The sequence below is a fragment of the Magallana gigas genome, chromosome 1, assembly GCF_963853765.1.
Source record: "Magallana gigas chromosome 1, xbMagGiga1.1, whole genome shotgun sequence".
Lineage (NCBI taxonomy): Eukaryota > Metazoa > Mollusca > Bivalvia > Ostreida > Ostreidae > Magallana > Magallana gigas.
In genome coordinates, this window is record NC_088853.1 from 8,154,125 (window position 1) to 8,176,749 (window position 22,625).

The 22,625-nt window shown below is 30.6% G+C and overlaps 1 protein-coding gene across 1 annotated transcript; it reads right to left on the bottom strand.

Moving 5' to 3' along the window:
• Positions 1-542: 542 nt before the first annotated feature.
• On the bottom strand, positions 543-22,394 carry LOC136275517 (receptor-type tyrosine-protein phosphatase alpha-like). The gene is made up of 27 exons (XM_066084962.1): positions 22,334-22,394; positions 16,222-16,443; positions 14,657-14,797; positions 14,376-14,513; positions 14,022-14,159; positions 13,597-13,734; positions 13,368-13,508; positions 12,311-12,448; positions 11,291-11,428; positions 10,283-10,409; positions 9,929-9,993; positions 9,687-9,841; positions 8,479-8,572; positions 8,306-8,373; positions 8,161-8,197; positions 7,961-8,058; positions 7,358-7,489; positions 6,369-6,517; positions 6,069-6,204; positions 5,765-5,914; positions 5,521-5,614; positions 5,238-5,311; positions 4,358-4,492; positions 3,942-4,052; positions 3,151-3,296; positions 2,763-2,898; positions 543-1,962 (listed from the first exon to the last, which is right to left on the bottom strand). Exons 1-25 carry the CDS (start codon positions 22,392-22,394, stop codon positions 3,228-3,230), a joined length of 2,949 nt encoding a protein of 982 aa, XP_065941034.1. The 3' UTR covers positions 543-1,962; positions 2,763-2,898; positions 3,151-3,227.
• Positions 22,395-22,625: the final 231 nt, after the last annotated feature.

A 22,625-nucleotide genomic window follows, 5' to 3' on the forward strand; every position in this document is an offset into this window, starting at 1 on the left:
TATTTGGTTATGATGATTCTATGCAAGTTTATTTTAATGATAGCCCTTACCTTCTTAAAGGGGATGAAACTTCTGATTTATTGCAAATCTGTTAGTATTTTTCAAACTGCGTCTTTTCAAAAATCATTTGACTTGAAAAGCTTAAGCTTTTTTTATTAAAACATTCCCCTACATCTGAATTTAATTGTGTTTCAATCAAGTCTCCTGGTGATAGGTTAGGAACACAGTGAGGGTGTCAAAAACGGTTGTTCAGGTGTTAAACCTATATTTCTATTCAAACATATTTTTAAAAAAACGCACAAGAGTAAGCCCCTTTACGCTTCCGAACCTCTAGAGGATAAAAATATACATCTAATTAAAGTTATGTCATCATATCAATAGATGAAATACTAGTAGTTATAACGAGTTAATATCTCGTACTAATAACAAAGCTTTTTTTGTTAGTGCGAGATTTTAAAACTGTCTCACACTTTTTTCATTGTGTTTAGCCAAAAAAAAAACCCACACACAAACAAAAACACAAACAAAAACAAAACAAAAAAGCATAAATAGTAAATTTTATTGGTTATAGTTCATTGTAAAATCAGCACTTAAACACATAAACAAGAAAAAGAAGTCATGTTATGGTTCTACGAAATTATTATCGTTTTAGAATGAAATAGCTCACGTTGCCACATTGAAAGCAAATACTGTGTAGCACTTGTGCTTATCACTATAAAATAGGAAAGTAACAATGTCTGTCACGAAAATATGAAAGCAAGGCAAACTTTTATGTTATTTATAGTTTAGCATATAACAAATTCCAACATCTTGTTTATGGTTTTATGGTAGATAACATTATAGATAACATACTATATTTTGTATGTCTTTAGAAATCAAACCCTTACGTTACAAAGAAAATATCAATACCCTATAAATCTTCTGCAAGAGTAAATTACGTTTCTCTCATTTTTTTTTTTAACTTTTAATTTTTTTTTAAAATTGTCTTTTAAACAATTACAATTTTGTATAGAATAAAATATCGTATATAATCATTAAAATGAAATAGCAAACAAAACATTATACAACATGCTAGCATAGCTTTATCAAGGGTAAAATGTTGTTACTAATACTGCTTCATGTAGACACTAGTTAGTTTATTGGCAAAATACCTCATCACTAAAAGAACTATTCAAAAAATATAATACTTATCATTAATAAAAACAAAGACAAATTATACATTAGTTGAACAATAATTAACAAATTAAAACAACAAAGAAAAAAAAAACATGAGAAGAAATATAAATAAGGCAAAAATTACTAAACAAATATTAACAATCATATTGTAGATAAAATACTGTATTTTTTATGTCTGTAGAAATGTATTTAAAACACATTGAAACTAAACAAGCCTTTAAAATAAAAAGAAAATATCAATACCCCATAAATCATACTTCCGTCTTTTAAACAATGACAATTTGCTGTAGAATAAAATATCGTATATAATCAATAAAATAAAATAGCAGATATAATTAACAATCAAAGAACATGCTAGCATAGTTTTAATAAGGGAAGAATATTGCCACTAATAATGCTCAATGTAGAAACTAATAAGTATCTTGGCATAATACCGTATACTGAAAGAAATATTAAAAATAAATATCACTAATTATAAATCAATACAAAGAAAAATTAATGAATTATTGAATAATAAATAAGAAATAAAACAATAAAGACAACAAATAACGTGAGAAAAATATTAAAAAAGGAAAGGCAAAAAGTACTAAGAAAATGTTATCAATAAATATCAGTTGAACTCCTAGTGCGTTTTTTCTAATCACCCAGACTTCATTCGACGCATTAAGTATTATCATACATGTTCTCCTCAACAGTCACTGTATTACTGACAGAGTTCATGTACGTGTCCTCTGAGTCAGACTTGATGAACTCAGCTACAGCTTGGCAGCATAACAAGTACCCGTTCTGCAATATACAACGTGTTATAACAAAAAAAAACGACATTTTGTGGACGAGTTTTCTTTAGCTTGTATACGGTTGTTATAACCTAGCTCAAGTTTTTTGTAAGACAAACAAAAAACCCAGCTGGTTGCAAAAGTAATTGTGTATTTCGATTTTTTCTAAAAGTATTATACAACAAGAGTTTTCTCACGTCGTATTATATTTGAATTTCTTTTAACGTCTTAATCGTCGAAGATTGGGAATTATAATTCTGATGACGAACAACCTAGCTACTTAATTTTAAAAAATGTAATAAATAATAACGTTTTCTTTGAAAGATGACTCTCAAACACTGAAGTCACTTATTATTTCTAATTCAATAAACATAAATTTAAACAGGAGAAAGGATAGCATAAGTAAATAGGGGGGGGGGGCAATAAAATCTCAAAATGTTTTTTATTCTTGTCATTTAAAATATCACTTTCTAATACAAATAATCACTTTTCCCCACAATTCTGTTGTTATAAAACATAATAATGACATAATCTAACACTGTAGTTAAACGTTTAACTCCGCTAAAGCTTATTGACTGATATGTAAAGCAACGTTGAAGTACACAAAAGTATAACAACAACCTTAAAAGATCTTCTGTAATTCTGTCTTTTTTATATTTGAATTTTTAACCCTTTCATTCCACCCCTCCCTGCTTTGCCTACTTTGTCTTATAAAATGTGGAATTGTTATAACACTTGAACATGTAAATCTGAATACCGAATGTTATAAAAAAAAACCCAGGTAAAAACAGTTGTTGTTTAAAGCTATACCAAGTCTGAGATCATTTCCGGACGACGACTCTGTAGCTGTCTGACAATGTTAAACATGTCCACCTCCTGATCCTGTTGTAGTTGTTGTATGGCGTTATACACAGCACAACACTCTCCACATCTGGTTGTTCCATCCCTGTTTGCAATGTTAAATAGGTGTAAAATAAAGATTGTTCGATCATTCAAAATGTATTCATATCCAAAGTATGTCATTTTACGCTTGATTGAAAAGTTATTGAGAGCTCTTAATCGAAGTAAGAATTCAAAACACATTTGTTTTAGTAGAAAAATAATTTGAAGTTAAAAATATATTACGTATTGCATGAGAATTGAAATTTTATTGTAAGAAGTAATTTTCATAAAAACATACGTCGAATGCACAGTGTACCTGGATAAAATGGTCAGTTTACGCTCCGGATCGACTAGTTCACATAACTGTATACGTTTTACTGCGTCCAGTAATACTTATGGTAGGTTTTCAGTGGGATTCCAAGCTGTTATCTCGTACATTGATACTTTGTGAAATCTCTTACTCTAAAAAGCGGTTATTAACTTTTTCAATACATGAACTGTGTAATACGGTCAACTTCTTATGATTAAATAAATAATATGATGCCTTGCATATTATATAAAATGAGATTTATACTTATGAATGTGCAATTTTATGTCTTGAACCTAAAATACAATTCATGTATCATTTTTATATCCAATGTTAACTGTTAAGTTTTGCTTTTTTTTTCTTTCTTCCGAGTAGATAGCGCACATACATGTATATTGATATCTAGCTACGTAATGCATGTTATAAAAGAATATTTACTTTATTAAAAAAGATAACTGAGATGAGCTAACAAAATAAATCATTGATGATTTTCTAATTAACTATTATCATTTATTATGAGTATTTTTTTACGATACGTATCATTGTTTGATATACGATCTTAAAAGAATGACAACACTTGCAAATCAACAAGAGACACCTATGCCAGAAATGATGTACATCGATTAACAATTTCTTATCAAGATTGTTTACCAGAGCTGCAGCAGTCTAAAAAAAATAATTTAAAAGACTATATATAAAAGAATAGGCGAAACAGCTGATTGCTTACAATTTTAGTTACATTCCCTAAGCATTTTAGCGTATACCCTTACCGCTTAGAAAATAGATAATACAATATATACCGAAGGTGGCTTTATTCTGACATTATACTTGTTGACATCTGCAGACAATTTGGTCATTGGGCTGACTTCCACACGATAATTGAACAATGGACCCGAAAACCACCCACGGCTCTGATTAAAGAGATATTTCATTATTGGAAATAATGCAGCTAAGGCATGCTATTAATTTCAAAATAGCAAAATATAAGTAAATACAAATAAAATGTCTTTCCATTGAAATATTTTTTTTAATCGGATGAAACAATGTAATAAAAAGTAAAAGTAGTCTTTAAAGAGTTATATCTTCCAAACAATTTCAGAACGATCGATAGAAAATTATAAAAGGCAAAAATGAATTTTTTCACCATCTGAATTTATAGCATATCATATTTTCAAGAAAACATGTTGTATAAAATAAAGACAAAGCATCATCTTACGTGTGGTATCTCAGACAGTAGATGTGTTAAGACCAGAGAACTGCAGTCTTGGTCAACAAGGAGGCGGATCAAATCAATCCCCGCCCCTTGGACCGGGTACTGACCGGCTATGATGCAATCTTTTGTTGTAAACGTCTTTAAAAAATTAATGTACAGCCTCATGAATAACAATTAATTTCTAACGAACAAAAGTGATGTAATATAAATCAACTGCTACATTTATAAATAGGGTCTCTCATAGTTTGCGATATACATGTTTTTTATCAAGTTGTGTATTCTCTAACCCCAAGGATTCTTTTTATCAGTGTTTTTTGTTAAATCCCAATTTTTTTGAATATTTTTAATTTTTAGCCTCACACCACCTTTACTAAAAGACTTGAACAACTAACGCACGAAAAAAAAAATGGTTTCCTGAAGATTGACAAACAAATATTTAATTTTCTAACATATTTTTATCAGTTTATTTAAAAAATAATATAACATCATTTAATGCTTCATCTTTCTAACTGCACACTTTTCAATTGAATTATTCTGTTACTTTTTTCATTCTACGTCAGTCATTCCCTCAAAGCTACGACATGTTTAACCATGACATCACATGGTGTAAGAAAACAGTGGAATATCAAAAATATATACCATGAGTGATACTCACCGTATATTGATATACATATGTGATAAATAGAAATACTCAAAAATGTGTATGTCCACAAGCATGTCAACCGTTGTCCTAAGAGAGGAAATGTCTTATTTGCGAAGTTTTGAAATAAAAAGATAAATAGTCATAGTATTTTAATTTTCAATGTTATCCTTTTTTTAGGAGTTCCAAAAAGGCCCAACAATATATGCCTTTCTCATTTCGTAAACATGTCACAACGTTTACCGAAATAGGGACAGCGTTATAATAGGTTCCTGGTTCTGGTACGTGGGATGATAGAATAATCCTCATTTTGTCCGCTGAAATCGATCAATATTAGTAAGTTAATCAATATTAGTAATGATGATGAAACTTTCATTTTTTGAAAAAAAATTAAATGATAGAATATGCCTCATTTTGTCCGCTGAAATTAATCAATATTAATAAGTTAAACGATGATGAAACTTTTCATTTTCTGAAAAAAAAATACACAGCGGGTACAATGATGTCTACATCCATTGGTTCTTACCAGGTAAAACGTTTTCCGTCATATTTAATTTGAGATTTTGAAGTCCTATCTGCTTCTCATTTTCATCAAAAATTCTCCTCATTGAATCAAGCTCCTGTGAAAAATACATCATACAATGTATACATGTATATGCATAAGATTTACCCACTTCGTCTGGAACCAATTAGTAAAATAAAAGTAAGGTCTGCTTATACATGGAATATCGAAAGGAAAAAAAAAGAACAAAATAATATAATAGATTCACTTTGAACTCAGTCCGGAAATTTGACAGATTTGTAGCTTTATCCGATTGCATCTGTGCGTCCATTTCTTGCACAAAGACATCCTTCTTTAGAACATGACATCCAGTTCGGAAACTCTCATACAGTGCATGGTATAGGAACTTGTATTGATTCTGTACAAAAATAAATCCAAACAAGAATGAGTTATACCAATAAAGTATATTTAAAATTGTATACATTCGTAAAAAATGTAAATTGTATCAACTGTTAATGCCACATTTGTAAACTGTATAATATATGTGTAATGCTATTTTGCATACGACGAACCGTATTTTGAATCATGTTCATTCGGTCTTCTCTCATGGTATGCACATACTCCACAATGTTTATCTTGCCTTTCTTGACCCCTTGTCTGTGTAGAGCATCAAGGGCGATAAATGTCCCGGTACGTCCTATACCAGCGCTTAAATTCGTACATAAACAAAAAACGATACAAAAAGAATGCACAAAAAAGGAACGAGTTAAAGTAATTTGATATGAAAAAGGAGATTGCTATTTTTGAACATGAAAACAAAATATAATTGTATGTTGTGCAGAGAAAAACTTTCAATGTATTTAACATTAAACCTGCAGTGAACAACGAGTTTCTGTTCGGGATGTTGTTCCATAGCCCTTGATACATAGTGGTAAAACGAGAGGAGTTCCAGAGGGTTAGGCGTACCATGGTCGGGCCATGATGTGTACTGTAGATGTGTTATTTGGCGGGTTTCCTGGGTCTTAAGAATAAAAAAAAAGTATAACGCATTCTGTTTTATCCCACATCTATCATTTTTGGATTTTCTTAAACATGATTTTTAGCCGGGCTCTGCTGAAAGCAGAGTCCTGGCTATAGGCAGGCAAATCGCCAATGTTACTATAAATAGCACAAATAAACAAAAAAACAAACAGCGTCAAGGTAAAGCTTCCGCTATACCAAATAGTTACACAAAGAGCTACGTTTTGTCAAAAGTGTTGGCATTTTGTTTCTTTTTTTTAAATTCCGAATGAATTGTCTATCCTTCTTAGTTTTCTTATTTATAACGTGTTTTTAAAACATTACTATGCATTTTGGACAAATACAATGCGCATGAATTTCCATGAACTACTTTGTTGCGCGATGAAGAAACGGGGATTGAATATATAATGCTTGTTGCAAAATTCAAGGCAGCAACTGTTGAACTTTTTAACTTCTACTAGACAGACATATTTTTTGTTTATAGCCGCTTACAAAATTTGGTCGCTCTCTGATGCTTTGCCGACATTAAAAGCATGAGAGAGAGAGAGAGAGAGAGAGAGAGAGAGAGAGAGAGAGAGAGAGAGAGAGAGAGATTTTGATTTTCAGTCTTGACTACACAATATGCATAAAGACACACCAAAAGAGCCCGGCTTTCAGTACTTCAGTACTTTGATTTTTCTAAACAATTTCATTTAATTTCGTCACAACAAAAAGCAAACGATTTGGTAATATTTTTCCACATTATTATCTGAATGAATTCAGTATTTTTTAAAGATTTTAAAAACAAAAGAATTCATATTGCATGAACATAAATAACCGTTTTGACATTAATATATGCTACCTCTCTGTTAAATAACTTCAAGTTATGGGTTGCGAAATTGGCGTATATTCTCTCTGAAAACAGTTGGACGGTAAATATTTCCAGCAACATTTTACTGTCTCCTGAAGTTGGCCAGTATCTCTCGCATTTGATCTAAATACAAAACAACATACCACGAAGATGAAACTGACGTCAACCAGTCAGTAAAGCAGTAACCTTAATATTTTCTTTGAATTAGGATTCTAACATGTCATCTAGAAAAAAATGGACTAAATACGAATTAATATTTGTTCGTCTGAAAAGTACATAGACTTCAAGCTAATTTGAAATACAGAGAATATAAGACTTGCATTACAAGTATCGCTAAACATTCAGAAATCGTGCATGAATCATCCTCGTCTGTAGAAAAAGGTGGGATTAAATTTATTTTTGCAACCGGTGAAATTGGACACATCTGTCTAATCGTGCAAAGCAGTTAAAATAATATTTAAATTGTTTGATTTTTACAAAGGCATTTTATGACAATTATGTAATAATTTTAAAGAAATATCTCAAAGAATCACAGAACAGTACACAGTTTAACAAAGAACATCATTTTTTTTAAATTCAACTCTCATAACAAACCTTGTCTCCTTCTTTCAGGTTAGTTACCATGGCAATAACAAATACGTTTTCCTGCCATATCATTTGCCAAAAGTCTCCAACCGTTTTTGGTTTAGGTCCTGTTTGATAAGATAAACATATCATAGATTTTGCTATTTTTATTCTCTAAATTGTGTCCATACCAAATGTAGATCATATTGCAAGTGCATAATTTATTTTACCTTGGGATGCTATGTACACTGCATCACCATCAGTATTCTAAAAGCATAGAACTGTATTATTTCTATTTCATTAAGAAGTGACTGCAATTCACAAAATAGATAAAGCGTTTTGTTATTTATAAGTATTATTTTGTACTATATATACCTTTATAAAATTTGCATTTATGTAGTCTCCATTCTTTGAAGATTGTAATACAACTCTAGAGTGGTCATCTGAAATTATTTAATTTGTTTAAATAAATCGAATGGAACATTAGCAAACTCACTAACGGCAATACCATTAAAAGTTGTGACTTACAAGGAAATGTTGTGACTTACAAGGAAATGTTGTCTTGAACCTGTTTTTCGGAATATTTTCTGGCAGTTTTCCAACGGTGCAAAGTATGTTAGACTGTTCTCCGTAGGGAATGGACTTTATAAAATGTTGATAAGAAAGGAAAATAAAAATGTAATAATGTCCTTATATGCGTACACGGAGTTAAAAAATACCACATGATGTGATATCATTCATATTTAAAAATAATCAAACAAAATCATTTAACAAGAGGCCCATAGGCCTTATCGGACACTTGAGTAGCTGCACTGTAGCTTTTAAAATGCATATTCATATGCATTATAATTACAGGGCTAATGCAATCATTTTTAATATTCCGGGATTTTTTAATCCCACAATTTTTCTTAATTCTAAAACAAATATGAAAAAATTGTATCATAACATACAGTGACATGATTAAACAAATCAAGTACAAAAAAATAATTGGTCGCAATCACACCATCCTTCCCTATATAATAATTGGAGCCATGCGATAACACCAGAACCCCTGACCCAGGGGCAATGGAATTAAAAAGCTTTGAATAGGCATTCTTCATCATTATTTCTATGTACTACGTTCATCTGATTGATATCCAGGAGAAGAGGAGGATATTTTTTTTAAATCATTAGAATCCCGCCCTAACACAAGAACCTCTGACCAAAAAGCCTTTACATTCACAATTTGAAAAAGGCATTCTTCCTCAACATATTAACTATGCACTTAGTTCATTGGCTAACTATTTTTTAAACATAAATACATTTTCAATATAAATTCATTAAATCCCCACCCTAGCGCCAAAACCCCTAACCCTTGGGCCATGAATTTTACGGTTTTTGGTACAGAGATCAATGCCTATTACAACCATGCAAGCAGTTTGACTGCTTGATGTCCAAGAGTAAAGGGGAAGATTTTTTTTAAAGAAAGCGTTATTTTTGATGGTTTTAGCCCCATCCTTCAGGTCCCAGGGGGCAGGGGCCATCAATTAAAAAAAATTGCTTCCCTGTACCCGAAGGTGCTAAGTGCCAAATTTGGTTGAAATTTGTTCATTGGTTCCAGAGAAGAAGCTAAAAATGTTTAAGCGTTTATGACCAACGTACAACGAACGCCGACGGACAATAACAGATACCAATAGGCTCCTGAGTGACTCAGGTGACTTAAAAAGACAAATTAAAACAATTTTTAATGCTCCTGATACTTAATCTTTTTTCGTACATTAAACTCTTCAGTAAAGCCTTTATCTGTATCATCCCCCATCGACTTGATTACAGAGGGAAGATCAGTTGTCTTTATGCTTTTTGAACGGATTTGTACTGTTGTGTAAAGTATGGTGTCATCTAAAGTTTCCGGAGACTCTTCATCTTCATTATCTAGCATTTAAAAAAAAATACGAGTATAAAAGGAGAATAAAACAATCACAGTTTCTTTTGTTTACAATGACAAAATGTATATCAAACCTTGCTCTTCAATCTTGTGAAATTTTTCGTCTGTACTTTTGTTTTTCTGTTTTCCATTTCGATAGCTAGCATCATAAAACATGTTATCAAAGAAAAGAAATTAAATGTTGTTTATAAATAAATGATAAGAAAAACTAAATCATATCAACATTGTACATCTAGATGAAGATAATCTACAGATATAACAAATCAAAAGTATCAGGTATTGAAGGTAGTAAGTGTAGAAACTGAATTATATGATTTTACAATGAATTTCATAAAAATAACGGAAAAACCGTTAAACTAGTTAAATATATTTTGTTATGAAAATAACAATTTACAATAGAAATTAGAAAATAATAAAATATGCAATACCGTGAGAGGAACACCATTGTGACGACACACAGTGCAATGAATAAAAGACCGGCCATAGGGCACACTATCAGGAGAACGACTGTTAAATCCAGTGTATCAGGGGGAGTAACTTCTATCCGTAGTGTGCCTTGAGCAAAACAAGATTAACTATGAAGAGGTTCGACTTGTTTGTTAATATATATATATATATATATATATATATATATATATATATATATATATATATATATATATATATATATATATATTATATACAGTCGTCTGAAGATTTTTAACAATGAAAGCGCTTATGTTTTGCAGTTAGTGTTGCATTATATATATATATATATATATATATATATAATTTTTGTTTTTATTATATTTTTACCGGACACTGAGAAAATAGTTTTGTGATTTGTATATATATGTCAAAATTATTATCAAATATAGAATAATCAAAATATCAAAAGGATCTTAAAACATTGACATCAAGCAGTGTTTTTTGGCATCATAAATTCAGGTCTATATTAGTCACCAGTCACAATATCAAGAGAATGCTAAGATCACGATCAAGTAAAATAATGTGTTTACTTTTGTGGTGTATCCATTATAATGTCAAAATTATTTTTACATAATTCCCCATGTTCAATGAATATGGGGGAATTCCAACGAAAATAAAATATTTCTGACATTCCATTTGAAGTTCTTTTTTTAAAAAAGAATCTCCGATACCTATGTTCACGTAAATGTTAATATCACTTAAAAAAAGAGTTCACAAACATTCAATATGCCATTTTTAGAAATTTTAGGCATTCTTGATATATTTTTTTTATTTCACTGCATAGTTCATTGTTTGAGTAGGTTTCATTCCTTTGCCAGACCTCTGATTAACGCGGACAAAATAATTAAATTTAAACAGGAAATGGTTGTTCTTACATTACTATATTCACCTTAATACATATACAAAAGTGAAGTTGTAAATAACAAGTTTGGTTTATGAGTTCAACATTACGCAAATACAACACTCACGATTGAAACATAAGTCTCCAGTGAACCCCTTTTGACAGCCCAAGAGACGGCTGCCGTGGACGTGGTGACAATTATTCTCACCGAAGCAGTGTCCGCATTGAAACTTACAGCCAGCTCCATACCAAGTGGCATCGCATGCTAGATACATGAAATTTATATGTGTCTATAAAATTTGACTTCATAACAGCATAATTTGACCGTTCAGATTTTAAGAGTAATCAAACTTTTAATAAATAAAAAAAAAACTGTTCTTAGCCATACATAAAAAGGTGACATTTTCACACCGAACCATCAAATTTGTTTTTCTTTCAATTTTCAGCAATACTAATTAATACAAATCTCTTAAGATTCGTTTTACTTGTGTTACACCACACATTGTCCCATCCCGGGGAGCAGGATGTACATGTTCCGTCTGTTGAATTGCAAGGTTCTCCATCTTGACAATTTCCACTACAGTTGAATTGGCAGTTTAGTCCAAATGTGCCTTTCAAACAAGCTATGAATAATAGCGAAACTGTAGTCATCTTTAGAAAATATGAATCTTACACCTCTAATGAGGCCGACATCAATAAATTTGTGAGATATATGTATTTACTATTTAGCCCGTTTTCAACAGATTCGTATAGTCCCATAGTACCCTTCAAGAAACACCCAAGAATCGGGGTGGTTAATCAATTAACTTTTTTTTATCTATAAATAATCAACATATAGGTATAACAAGTGATATCATCAAAAGATCTATCATAGAACGAATTATTTTGTTGAAAACTTGATAATTAGTCACATTTTTGCATTAAATTTATATGAGTTTATAAAATTTGACTTCACAAGGTAATGCTAATTTTTTCATAACAGCATAATGTGACCGTTAAGAGTAATCAAACTTCTTATAAGTAAAAAAAAAGAACTGTTCTTAGCTATATATAGAAAGGTGACATTTTCACACCGAACCATCAAATTTGTTTTTCTTTCAATTTTCAGCAATACTAATTAATACAAATCTCTTAAGATCCGTTTTACTTTTGTTACACCACACATTGTCCCATCCCGGGGAGCAGGATGTACACGTCCCGTCTGTTGAATTGCAAGGTTCTCCATCTTGACAATTTCCACTACAGTTGAATTGGCAGTTTAGTCCAAATGTGCCTTTCAAACAAGCTATGAATAATAGCGAAACTGTAGTCATCTTTAGAAAATATGAATCTTACACCTCTAATGAAGCCGACAGCGATAAATTTGTGAGATATATGTATTTACTATTTAGCCCATTATCAACAAATTATTATTGAGTCACGTTGTACCCTTCAAGAAACCTCCAAGAATCTGGGTGGTTAATTAATCAACTTTTTTATCTCTATAAATAATTAACATATAGGTATAACAAGTGATATCATCAAAAGATCTATCTATCTATGATTAAAATTGAGCTCTAACTTTGGACCAAGCTGTATATAAAAGTTGATTTTTACTCCAAAAATGTCATATTGTGTATATACTGGCATAGAAAAACTTACTTTTACTAAAACAATTTAAAAAAATATTATTATGTTCCTAATAATGCTCAGTCAATAAAATGCTATTGGAAAAGTCCATGTCCACCTCGAATAGACGAACGAGCTATTCATTTTTCTTCGGCTTTATATACAATTCTCAATAATAGCATTTTAGCAGGTTACACAATCAAGGTAAAATATCACATTTTTTTTTTATTTGTAAACGTTACATTTAATGTTAATTTTGAGAACAAAGACACAATACAGAAAAGTTAGATACATGTATGTAACAATGCTCCTACTGATGCATTTTTTTAAAGATGTGCAAAGTCATGCTCACTTGAATTATACTTCATCTAATTAAATTCGTAAACAAATTTTAGTGAAGGATCATGTTGTTTGAATATTAATAATATTTGGATAACAAACGATTAATTTAGATTTAATACCCATAAAGTGTCAACCAAATATAAGCTATTGTCTTATTGGTTTATCATTGTGTTTATTAGATAACATTCATGAATTCCATTACTTTATATTTTACAGAATAATATATAATTTAAAAAGACGATTGTAAGAACTACCTGTTGTACATGTATCTGTTTTTTGCCATCCTGGTTCACATCCAAGTTCACAATCTCCAGTTATGTGATTACAGGCAGTGGATTTGAGACAGGCTCCACAGTTCTGAGAACAACCTTTACCATACTTTCCAGTTTCACATGCTTCCGGAAATAAAAAAATATCAATAAAATATTTTATACAAAATTAACTTTGCAATTTAGATCAACGTTTGTTATAAATGTAACCTACTTGTGTTGTATTTTAGTCCTTTATATCCATCTGCACAGGACCGGCAACTACCGTCTATTTTGTTGCACACCTTGTCATTCAAACAGTGTCTGCTACAGTCGAACCGACAATTCATTCCGTATTTTCCATCGTCGCAAGCTTCAATTTGATCAATAAAAATGTTTCGATAAACTATTTCAAATAATATGCAAAGTTTTATGATGCTCTAAAATAGTGATAATGGAGATTATAATATTACAATTATTAATATTTTTCCTTTTAAACCAAGATAATTAAAATTCGATTCAAATCAATTTTCGGAATCTTTACCGGAATTTCTAAGGTATTGGCAATATATGTTATATCAAGTTCTCTTATATTTTATGTATTTGGTGTATTTCTATAAAATCATTGCTATACAACGTTTAAGTGAATAGTCGTCTTACAGGTTTTACAAGTTTGTGTCTTATAACCCGCAGCACATCCTTCAAGACAAGTCCCGGTAACATGATGGCATATAGTATCTTTTAAACAGTTTCCGCACGTTTCAGAGCAGTTAAGTCCGTACCATTGTTTCTGGCATGCTAAGAAAATATATAGCGAAGTTAAAATTTATAAAACTCATTTCAATAAATAAAATGCATTTAAAAACCCCCCAAAATTCATGAAATGCATGATGCGAATATCCATCTTTTTAAAAAAAAGAATAAAAGAAAGAAAGGAGATGATAGATAGATAGATAGATAGATAGATAGATAGATAGATAGATAGATAGATAGATAGATATATGAACACTTTACTTTCATTACAGAGATTTCCACTGTAACCTCTCTCACAGCCCTTTATACAGGTTCCTTCATTTTTTTGGCAGTCGTCGTCGATACAAAATTGACTGCACTGTTTTATACAATTAAGTCCATACCTACCGCGTTTACACTCTAAATAAATAACAATCAAACTGCTCAAAATAATGAAACAAATATAATTGAGTTAGTAAAAATTACATATACATGTACGTATTGAATGAATAAGTATTATCTGATATTGTATTTGGGAAAAAAAATAATACATTTAATCTTACCTTTACATAATGGAGGTTGGTATCCATCGTTTATACAGCCTAGAGCATCACATTCCCCATTCTGTACTCCACAAGTTACACTATTCTTGCAGTGGTCACATTTGTTTGTGCAATTTCTACCATAATATCCCACTTCACAACCTAGATAAAATATACCGAATACAGTGCTAATTGATTATAAGGTACTGATATTTGTTAATTTTATTTCCATTTATTTAACAATAGTCAAATTATGTTTCAATTTAATGTTACGCTTACGTTTGTTGCAACTGACTTAGAAATAGCCATTAAACTTTTCTAGAGACCATATATTCATACCCGGTTTACCACAAATCTTTCTTTAAACAGTATTCAAAATATCATAAAATAATATAGTCATATACCAAGGAAACGAGAATCACAACGATCAAAATCAAGTTAATTGATATGTGTCGGTCAGAGATCAAACCACAATTATCAAATACTAAATACTTTGATTTTAAAACATTTTTTTGACAGGCTTTTTTGTTTTTGTGTTTTGGGTTTTTTTTTCATTTTTATTTTCATCGTATAACATAAGCATAATAAATATTATACCTCAATATGACTAAAGTCCATCTTAAGACAATATTTTGTCATTAAGAACCCTTGTAGAAAAGTATGAAGATGAAGATTACTTCACCACCCCATTTATTACATGTAAAAACCAACACTCAAAACATTTTAAACATTCTGGAACATCCTTGGAATTTTTTTTTATTTAGAAAAATTAAACTGTCATATTTGAAACAATTAAATTCACAAAACAACTAAAAGCTGTTACTTAAAGTAATTAAAAAAAAATAACTATATTATGTACTTTCATAATAAAAACAAGAGGCACGCAGGCCATAATGATCCCCTGGGTACCATAAGTCTGGTAATGGATTGTTAAAGAGTCTATGCAAGACGACGAATGAAAACTTATGACGCACGACGGACTAATCATTAATGGTGTTTGACTGTCGTGTCTTGCGTCCTTAGTCAAGCATCGTCCACGTGCGTTGACAAGTTTACATTTTTAAAATTCCTCGTTAAAACTACAAGACCAATTGTTACAATTTTTGTGTGAAGCATCCAAATTTTGGGGTTTTAATGGTGTTGTTCATCCTTTCAGTACTACATACTATTACACAACACTACTGTACATCAGTCTGCATGAACAGAGATAGTATGATTTGTTTTCTAAGATTAAAACCGTAACTTATTTTATTTTATAAAATTAACATTTTTGTGAAAAAGTTGGGTTGTTTTCAACGGTTTACATTGTAATTTTTGGTAAAGGAAATATGAAAATATACTTGTTTCTCTCTAACTTTATTCTATTTAACAACATTACTATATATTTCTCTAAATAAAAGAAACAAAATATGTATTTCACTGGTTGCGGGATTTTTTCAATATCTGAATTCCAAACTTATTTCATTTTGTTTTTTAACGATTTTTTAAGGGTTTAGCTATTCTTTCTTTTAAATCCTTTTGATTGGCATATGAAAATTAATAGTGTTGTACAATGCTGTTTTGAATCAAAACTACATGTTACGTACCAAAAACCTGGACTTCACAAATTTCTACAATAGGGCTCATATCCCCATCAGGGTTGTTCTTCTGATAAATCCAGATGTATCGAGCTGTCTTCTCACAGTCCTCCTGCACAATGGTCTGTAGTATGACGTTTCCTTGGTCTGTGTAACATGATGACTTTACAGGTGGTACATTGGTATCATTGGACACACGGAGAGAGTACCCACGGAGTCTTGTCGGTTTTCCTTAAAAGAAAGTCGATAAACAATTATTAAAATATAGTTTTCGGACACACAAAAGAGATATATCTCTATGATATCGAGTTTTTATAAGTAGTGTATGACTGTGTGTGTTTTTTGTTATTGCGTGGACCCTGAGAAAATATATAAGCGAGGTTAAACCGGATGCTATGGGGAAAATTTAGTCTGCGCATGAGCTAGCCTGGTTCCTGTGCGTAATGGGTAGCTCAGGGAACCAGGCTAGCACACGTTTATCTGAATCGGGATCGGGATTCCGTGCCTTATGCACACACAAGTTCAAATGCGCTATAATTGTAAAGTTGTTGGTAAACAGTACAGAAACAAAGTATTCCTTTTAAAGAAATGATTGGCATGTGATACGAACTATCAGTATTATGAAATAAGTTTATGTTATGCCGAAACTCCACATGCATCAAATAACATAATTTGCAATGTTTTGTTGTAACTTAACTTTACTTTTATAGTAGGCAAGGCTAGAGAACTTCCCCATTAAATTTTTTTAACCATTTAAGTATGATTGAATAATTATGTCACTGTATAAAAGTTTAAATCTCAAGAAAAATGCATCAAAATATGAAATTTTTAATTTACACAAAGCTGTCACTGCATAACGTTATTTAACAAAGTAGTGCGAATCGTAATGTGTGCGCAGATAGTAGAATTCACCAAATGCCTAATACTTTACATGCAAACTTCATTCATAGATAGATCATAATTTTTTTAGAAGTATGAACCCTTTAAATTATGAGATAAAATTTCAGGGCTATACATTTAGTATACGTAATACAACGTACAAATTTAGTCGTTAAAAGCAGAGGGATAGAGTCGGTGGAATCTCTGATAATCTTAAGGCTTTTACGTTTTCGTTGGAAACACATGCAAATGGTCCACGTATTGTAGTCCTTTTTTAAAGGACAGCAACTTGTTTTTGTTTTATTGTTTTTGGATCTGTGTAACAAGAGGACTCCTAAGGTGGTACATTGGACACACGGAGAAATACTTTTGTTTTTATTAAAGTTGTAGGATTTGAATTATATATAGGAAAAGAATAAATGGGAAAAATAATAATTTTTCAAGTAAATAATTTAGAACAGTTTATATATAAAACGATGAAGGTATTAAATGATGCTTACTGTCCCCTCTGTACCAGAACTTTACAGACTTGAAACTGTTAACACCTCCCAGATCAATACGTAACCACGCCTCTGTAATATCTCTCCTAACATCACTATGAAAGCAACGTGATTTGTCCTGATCGGTATTACCGTCCACAGCTGGTGATGCCACGTAATCTTTGTAAATTGAACTACCCACTGCTATTGTTTTTTGGGTGACAAGTTGGGCTGGTATAAAATTTTATTAAAAATTAGTGAGATATAAATATTCAACAGTAAACGCATGTTAGTTTTTGACATGTTTGAATGTGTAAATAATGCAAATAATTAAAAAATGACATCAAGATTAAGCCAATGTAAACAAAGAAGAAACATCAAAGATCTTGTGCCTCGTTGTTAAAGTCAATGAAACATAATAAAATATTGTTTATATTGACAATGTTGTCCGTATTATGATATCAAAATTCATTTATAATTTTTTGTAGAGATTACGAAACTGCAACATGATTAAAGATTGAATTATGTAATTTGTAAACTGATCGCATATATTGATCGTGCATTTTTTTTCACTATAAACATTATTATTTAGCATGTAGTATTGAAGCTATTGTCTAGATTTTGTGCTTTATTTTGATTATGGTGCTCAATGTTTTGGCAATATTTCAAATAAACGAGATATTTAAATGAACTACCAGCAAGAACTGCGACATACGTGACTTAGCAAAGGATTTTTCGTAAAAATATTTTTGATTTCATGTCATTAATGACTTGCGCCGATGCGACTTATTAAGAACATCAGCCGTGTTCTTAATACGCATATCACATGTTTAAGGTAGCTCACTACAACGTGAAAAATTTTCTCAAATAAGCAGAAAATTACTTAATTATGATAGATGTCATAATGGATAAGAATTATATAGGCAAAAAAAATCAACGATTTTGGATGAAAAATTACATTTTCAAAATTTAATTCAGTAAACATAAACAAAAGCTCCAGGTGGATTCAAACTCATGATCTGCGGTTCACAAGTCTGATACTTTAACTACTGAGCTACGACGATATACACACCAATCGAACGAGATAAACAGTTTAACATAACATTAAAATCGCCATGTTGTGACGTAGGGTCTCAAAAAGTATAAGTCTGGGTGTAGTGAGGTACTTTAAGAAGAACATATCACGTCATATAAATGCATCGAATATAGTGTTGGACATCGTTGCTAGTTTATGAAATAAAAAACTAAAGACTTTTTTCGTTTAAAGTATTTTATCGATACTTAAAATAGTATTTTTTTCATAAATTTAGCTTCGGACAGCCTTAACATAGCCACGCAAAAAATTGCATACGTTAAAATATTTTTTCAAAGAAAAGAGAGAGAGAGAGAGAGAGAGAGAGAGAGAGAGAGAGAGAGAGAGAGAGAGAGAGAGAGACTTACAGAGGATTATTACAATAAGGCTTTAAAAAAAAATCATTACTCTACATATCCTTTGCTCATAAGATATTAGTTTTAACTTAACTGAATTCTTACTGTCTGTAAGGACCACGACTTTGGAAATCGGTAGAAAACAATCAGTTGACAACGCAGCCATTACTTTTAATAGTTTAGTACCTAAAAATTGTCACTGTGACCCTGAATCGTTCTCCTGGAGATGAATATTTACTCGGGCCATATCTTATCTTAACAATAACGTTTGCTGTGATGTACATTTTTTGTCTGCGTTACTTTTGTTGGGTAATTTGCTTGAATTTGATATTTTCATTATTTTCGTGCACGAGAGTCTATTATTTCATGTTGTAGATACTTGTACTGAAATATAAACACTGTATAATGAATGAGATACTGTACAAGAGGCCCGCAGGCATTGACGGCTACCTGAGTACCATAGTTCTTAGATTGACAGTTGACAATTTGATTGCTGACAGTTTGTTATTGTCATTTTTTATTGACATGTCAGAGTCCTATGTTTGCGTTTCTAGCTTTATTTAGAAGTCCAAACTCCACTATGAGACTCGTCAAACTGTTATTTCACTTTAATTGTTTAATGAAAAACATTAATTCAGAAAAAAATAGGGGGGCGGGGTTCAAGAGAGGTTTACACTCAAAGGTAATAAAAGTAACATTCCATTTTGCAAAGTATATATCAATTAATTGCTTAACCATATAATGAAACATTTAATACTGTTTTTGTTATGGGCTTCGACCAATTACAGTTATGTTCATATGACGCATCCGGCAAATTTAACTATTTGCGCACGCATTGCGCCTTGCACTACTTTAATATCTATGCAGTGACATCTTTATTTAAATTTTTATTTGCATGTCAATTACTGAAAAAAACTCATGCGTTTGCCTTGATAGTGAATCATCCACACACTTACTTGTTGAGAAAAATCCAGTTTTTTTTTCTTTACATGCGTAAGAATATCAATTGATTATATATTTCGTTTACTAAGAGTAAAGTATTTTTGTGTCTTGATTTTTCGGAAAAAAATAGTGGGATAAATCCTATTTATTATGTCTATTGCATGTACTGTAATGCTCACGCATTACATTTAGAGAGCTGATTAATGATAAAATAAATGCCTATCATTCCTTTAAAGAGAATACCTGTTTACCACTACGATGATTTAGCTACACAAGAAATACAATAATCATCTTGTATTCGGTTCGGTGATTATTATGCTTTTGGAAGTTTTTGTATAGTTTTACAAGTGATTATAAACAGAATTCATTTCATAATCGCCAAAAATATCTAATTTCTAGTGCAGTTTTTACACAACTTCTTCTTTTTCCTTTTTTATTTTAAGATCAATAGTTTCTATTTTGTCTGTAAATTGTGAATAAATTCACATTAAAAGTAAAAAAAAATATGCTTTCCAAGAAAATAATATTTTTGGTTAAATCTCCGTTAAAAGAAGACAGTCGATAAGATTAATTAATTCTTGCTGAATGACCACTACCTACTATACATTTATATTTGCGATAATTGGGTTGATCTTGCTGAATTCAAATTTGTCGTACAACTAAAATCACCTTTGAGTTTGACAAAAATTATTATATTATGTAAATAAATATTTACAAACTGTTAAATTACATACCTAATTTTAGGACTAGACACAACAGTTTGAATATTTTTTTTTTTAGAATTTTAATAATTTAAATAGAATTAAGATTTATGTTAGATATAAACAGTCATTTTTGTTCCCGAGTTCTTAGTTGTTTCCTTGCCTTTAGAATTAAGATTTTATAATGCATATAGTTAAAACAAGTAATATAGGCATCCGCTCATTTTTTTTAAAGTTATAATTATTTTTATTTTGTTTTTAAATGCTTGTCTCAAAGATAGTATATGAAGATTTAGAAAAAAAATATCAAATTGAGACGATTGCATGAATTTGCATCAAACAGTTCGTCAAAATCTAACAATTCATTGCAATTAACTTTGTTTTGTTTTCTCTTTCGACACATAGTGAATGGCATTATATGAAATAAATATATAAATCATGTTTGGGTTATTTTAAAGAATATCGTATATGTTTTCCTTCTGTTTCACAGCTCATTTGTCCTCACTGTGTATACTCATTATCGAATTCATTCAATTTGAATCCACTGTGCAATATTACACACACTATTTAAATCTTAAGCGATCATACAAAATTAAAAACACAATTGTCATATAGAACATAGAATCTCCCTAATAGCTATGGAGTCTTTTTTATTAGGTTTTTATTTATTCATCTTTGTTTATTTATTCATTTTTGAAAGGGGTTAGATTTTTTAAACCATGAACAGACAATAATATATCCGTTGCAAAGGTATCAATCATTAATAGAAGAAATATTGTTTTCCTTTGAACATTTTGGTGCTGTTGAGCATAGAATACATGTAAACAAATGTTAAGTCTAAACGAATATGCCTTGTTGATAAAACTTATTCAATGTAACTCTTTACTTCCTTATTTTCTTTTATTTGGCACAGAAAGAGGGTTATATTGTCACAATAACTTGTATTATCAATTGTTATACTTTTTTTTACATACAAGGAGGTACCTTATTGCAAGAATATACTGAATGTTGTGCCGGATAATTAAAACAGTGCCAAAAATGACATTTTGCAGCCGTATAAGTTACATGTGTCGAAAAATTCAAATATGCCATATGATAGACCATTGCTTTTAAGAGTTTACAACCACCGTTGTTTTTAATGTATCCCATAAGGAATTTTGAATTTCCTACCAGCATAAAGAACTTCGTACATGAATTTAAAACCAATAGGATTTGAACAAAACTCGTATTAGATTTTAAAACCCGAAAGGGATCTTAATTTCCCATAGTAAAACTACTGGTTTTAATTGAATTCCTACAGAAAATACTTTTCTCCAATAAAAAATATATTCTCTCGAGGAATTGTTAAAAATCGTATAGTATTTTCAAGAGGAAAATTATTTCTCCAATGGAAGTAATTATTTAGCTATGGGATATTAACCTTTAATGGTAAATAGATGGTCTTTCAAGTGAGACACACTAAAATTAAAGTGGTTATAGTATCTCTAGACAATGATCAATTGTTTAATTTCTAGGATTTTTACAAACCTGCGTCTTAAGAAAGAAGTCTTCTCATTATCAAATATACTTCTTATAATAAGAAATTCATGAAATTTTGACACAGTCAAACGGATCATATTACCAAATAATTCTATCAGTTTAATCAAATTTGACCTTTTTGTTTTCGCATAAAGGTCAGATCAAGGTCACTACCTTTTTCCTCAACGTTAGGGGTGATAAAAATAAGTGTAGCTCTCTGTAGTTCTGTAGACATTTGTTTAAAATTCGAAGATTTTAATCTTCAATGAAATCATAGACTATAAGAGTGTCTATCAGCTTATACAACTAAATTGGAATAAATATTTATACTGAAATTGATATTGCTTAGCCCGCATTTCCTCTAATTTTCTTAAATTTTGAGGAAATTTTGATTATTTTTGTTATGCTTCCAATAATAAAATATTTCTGATTTAAATGTATTATGAAGACTTTATATAAAGATATA

Coding starts and splice junctions, on each gene's coding strand:
- LOC136275517 (XM_066084962.1), bottom strand. CDS start 22,394: ATGTCTACAGAACTACAGAGAGCTACACTTATTTTTATCACCCCTAAC. Junction 13,735..14,021: donor GACACAAACTTGTAAAACCT/GTAAGACGACTA, acceptor ATCAAATTGAAG/CTTGCGACGATGGAAAATAC. Junction 3,297..3,941: donor TCAGAATAAAGCCACCTTCG/GTATATATTGTA, acceptor ACCGCTTTTTAG/AGTAAGAGATTTCACAAAGT.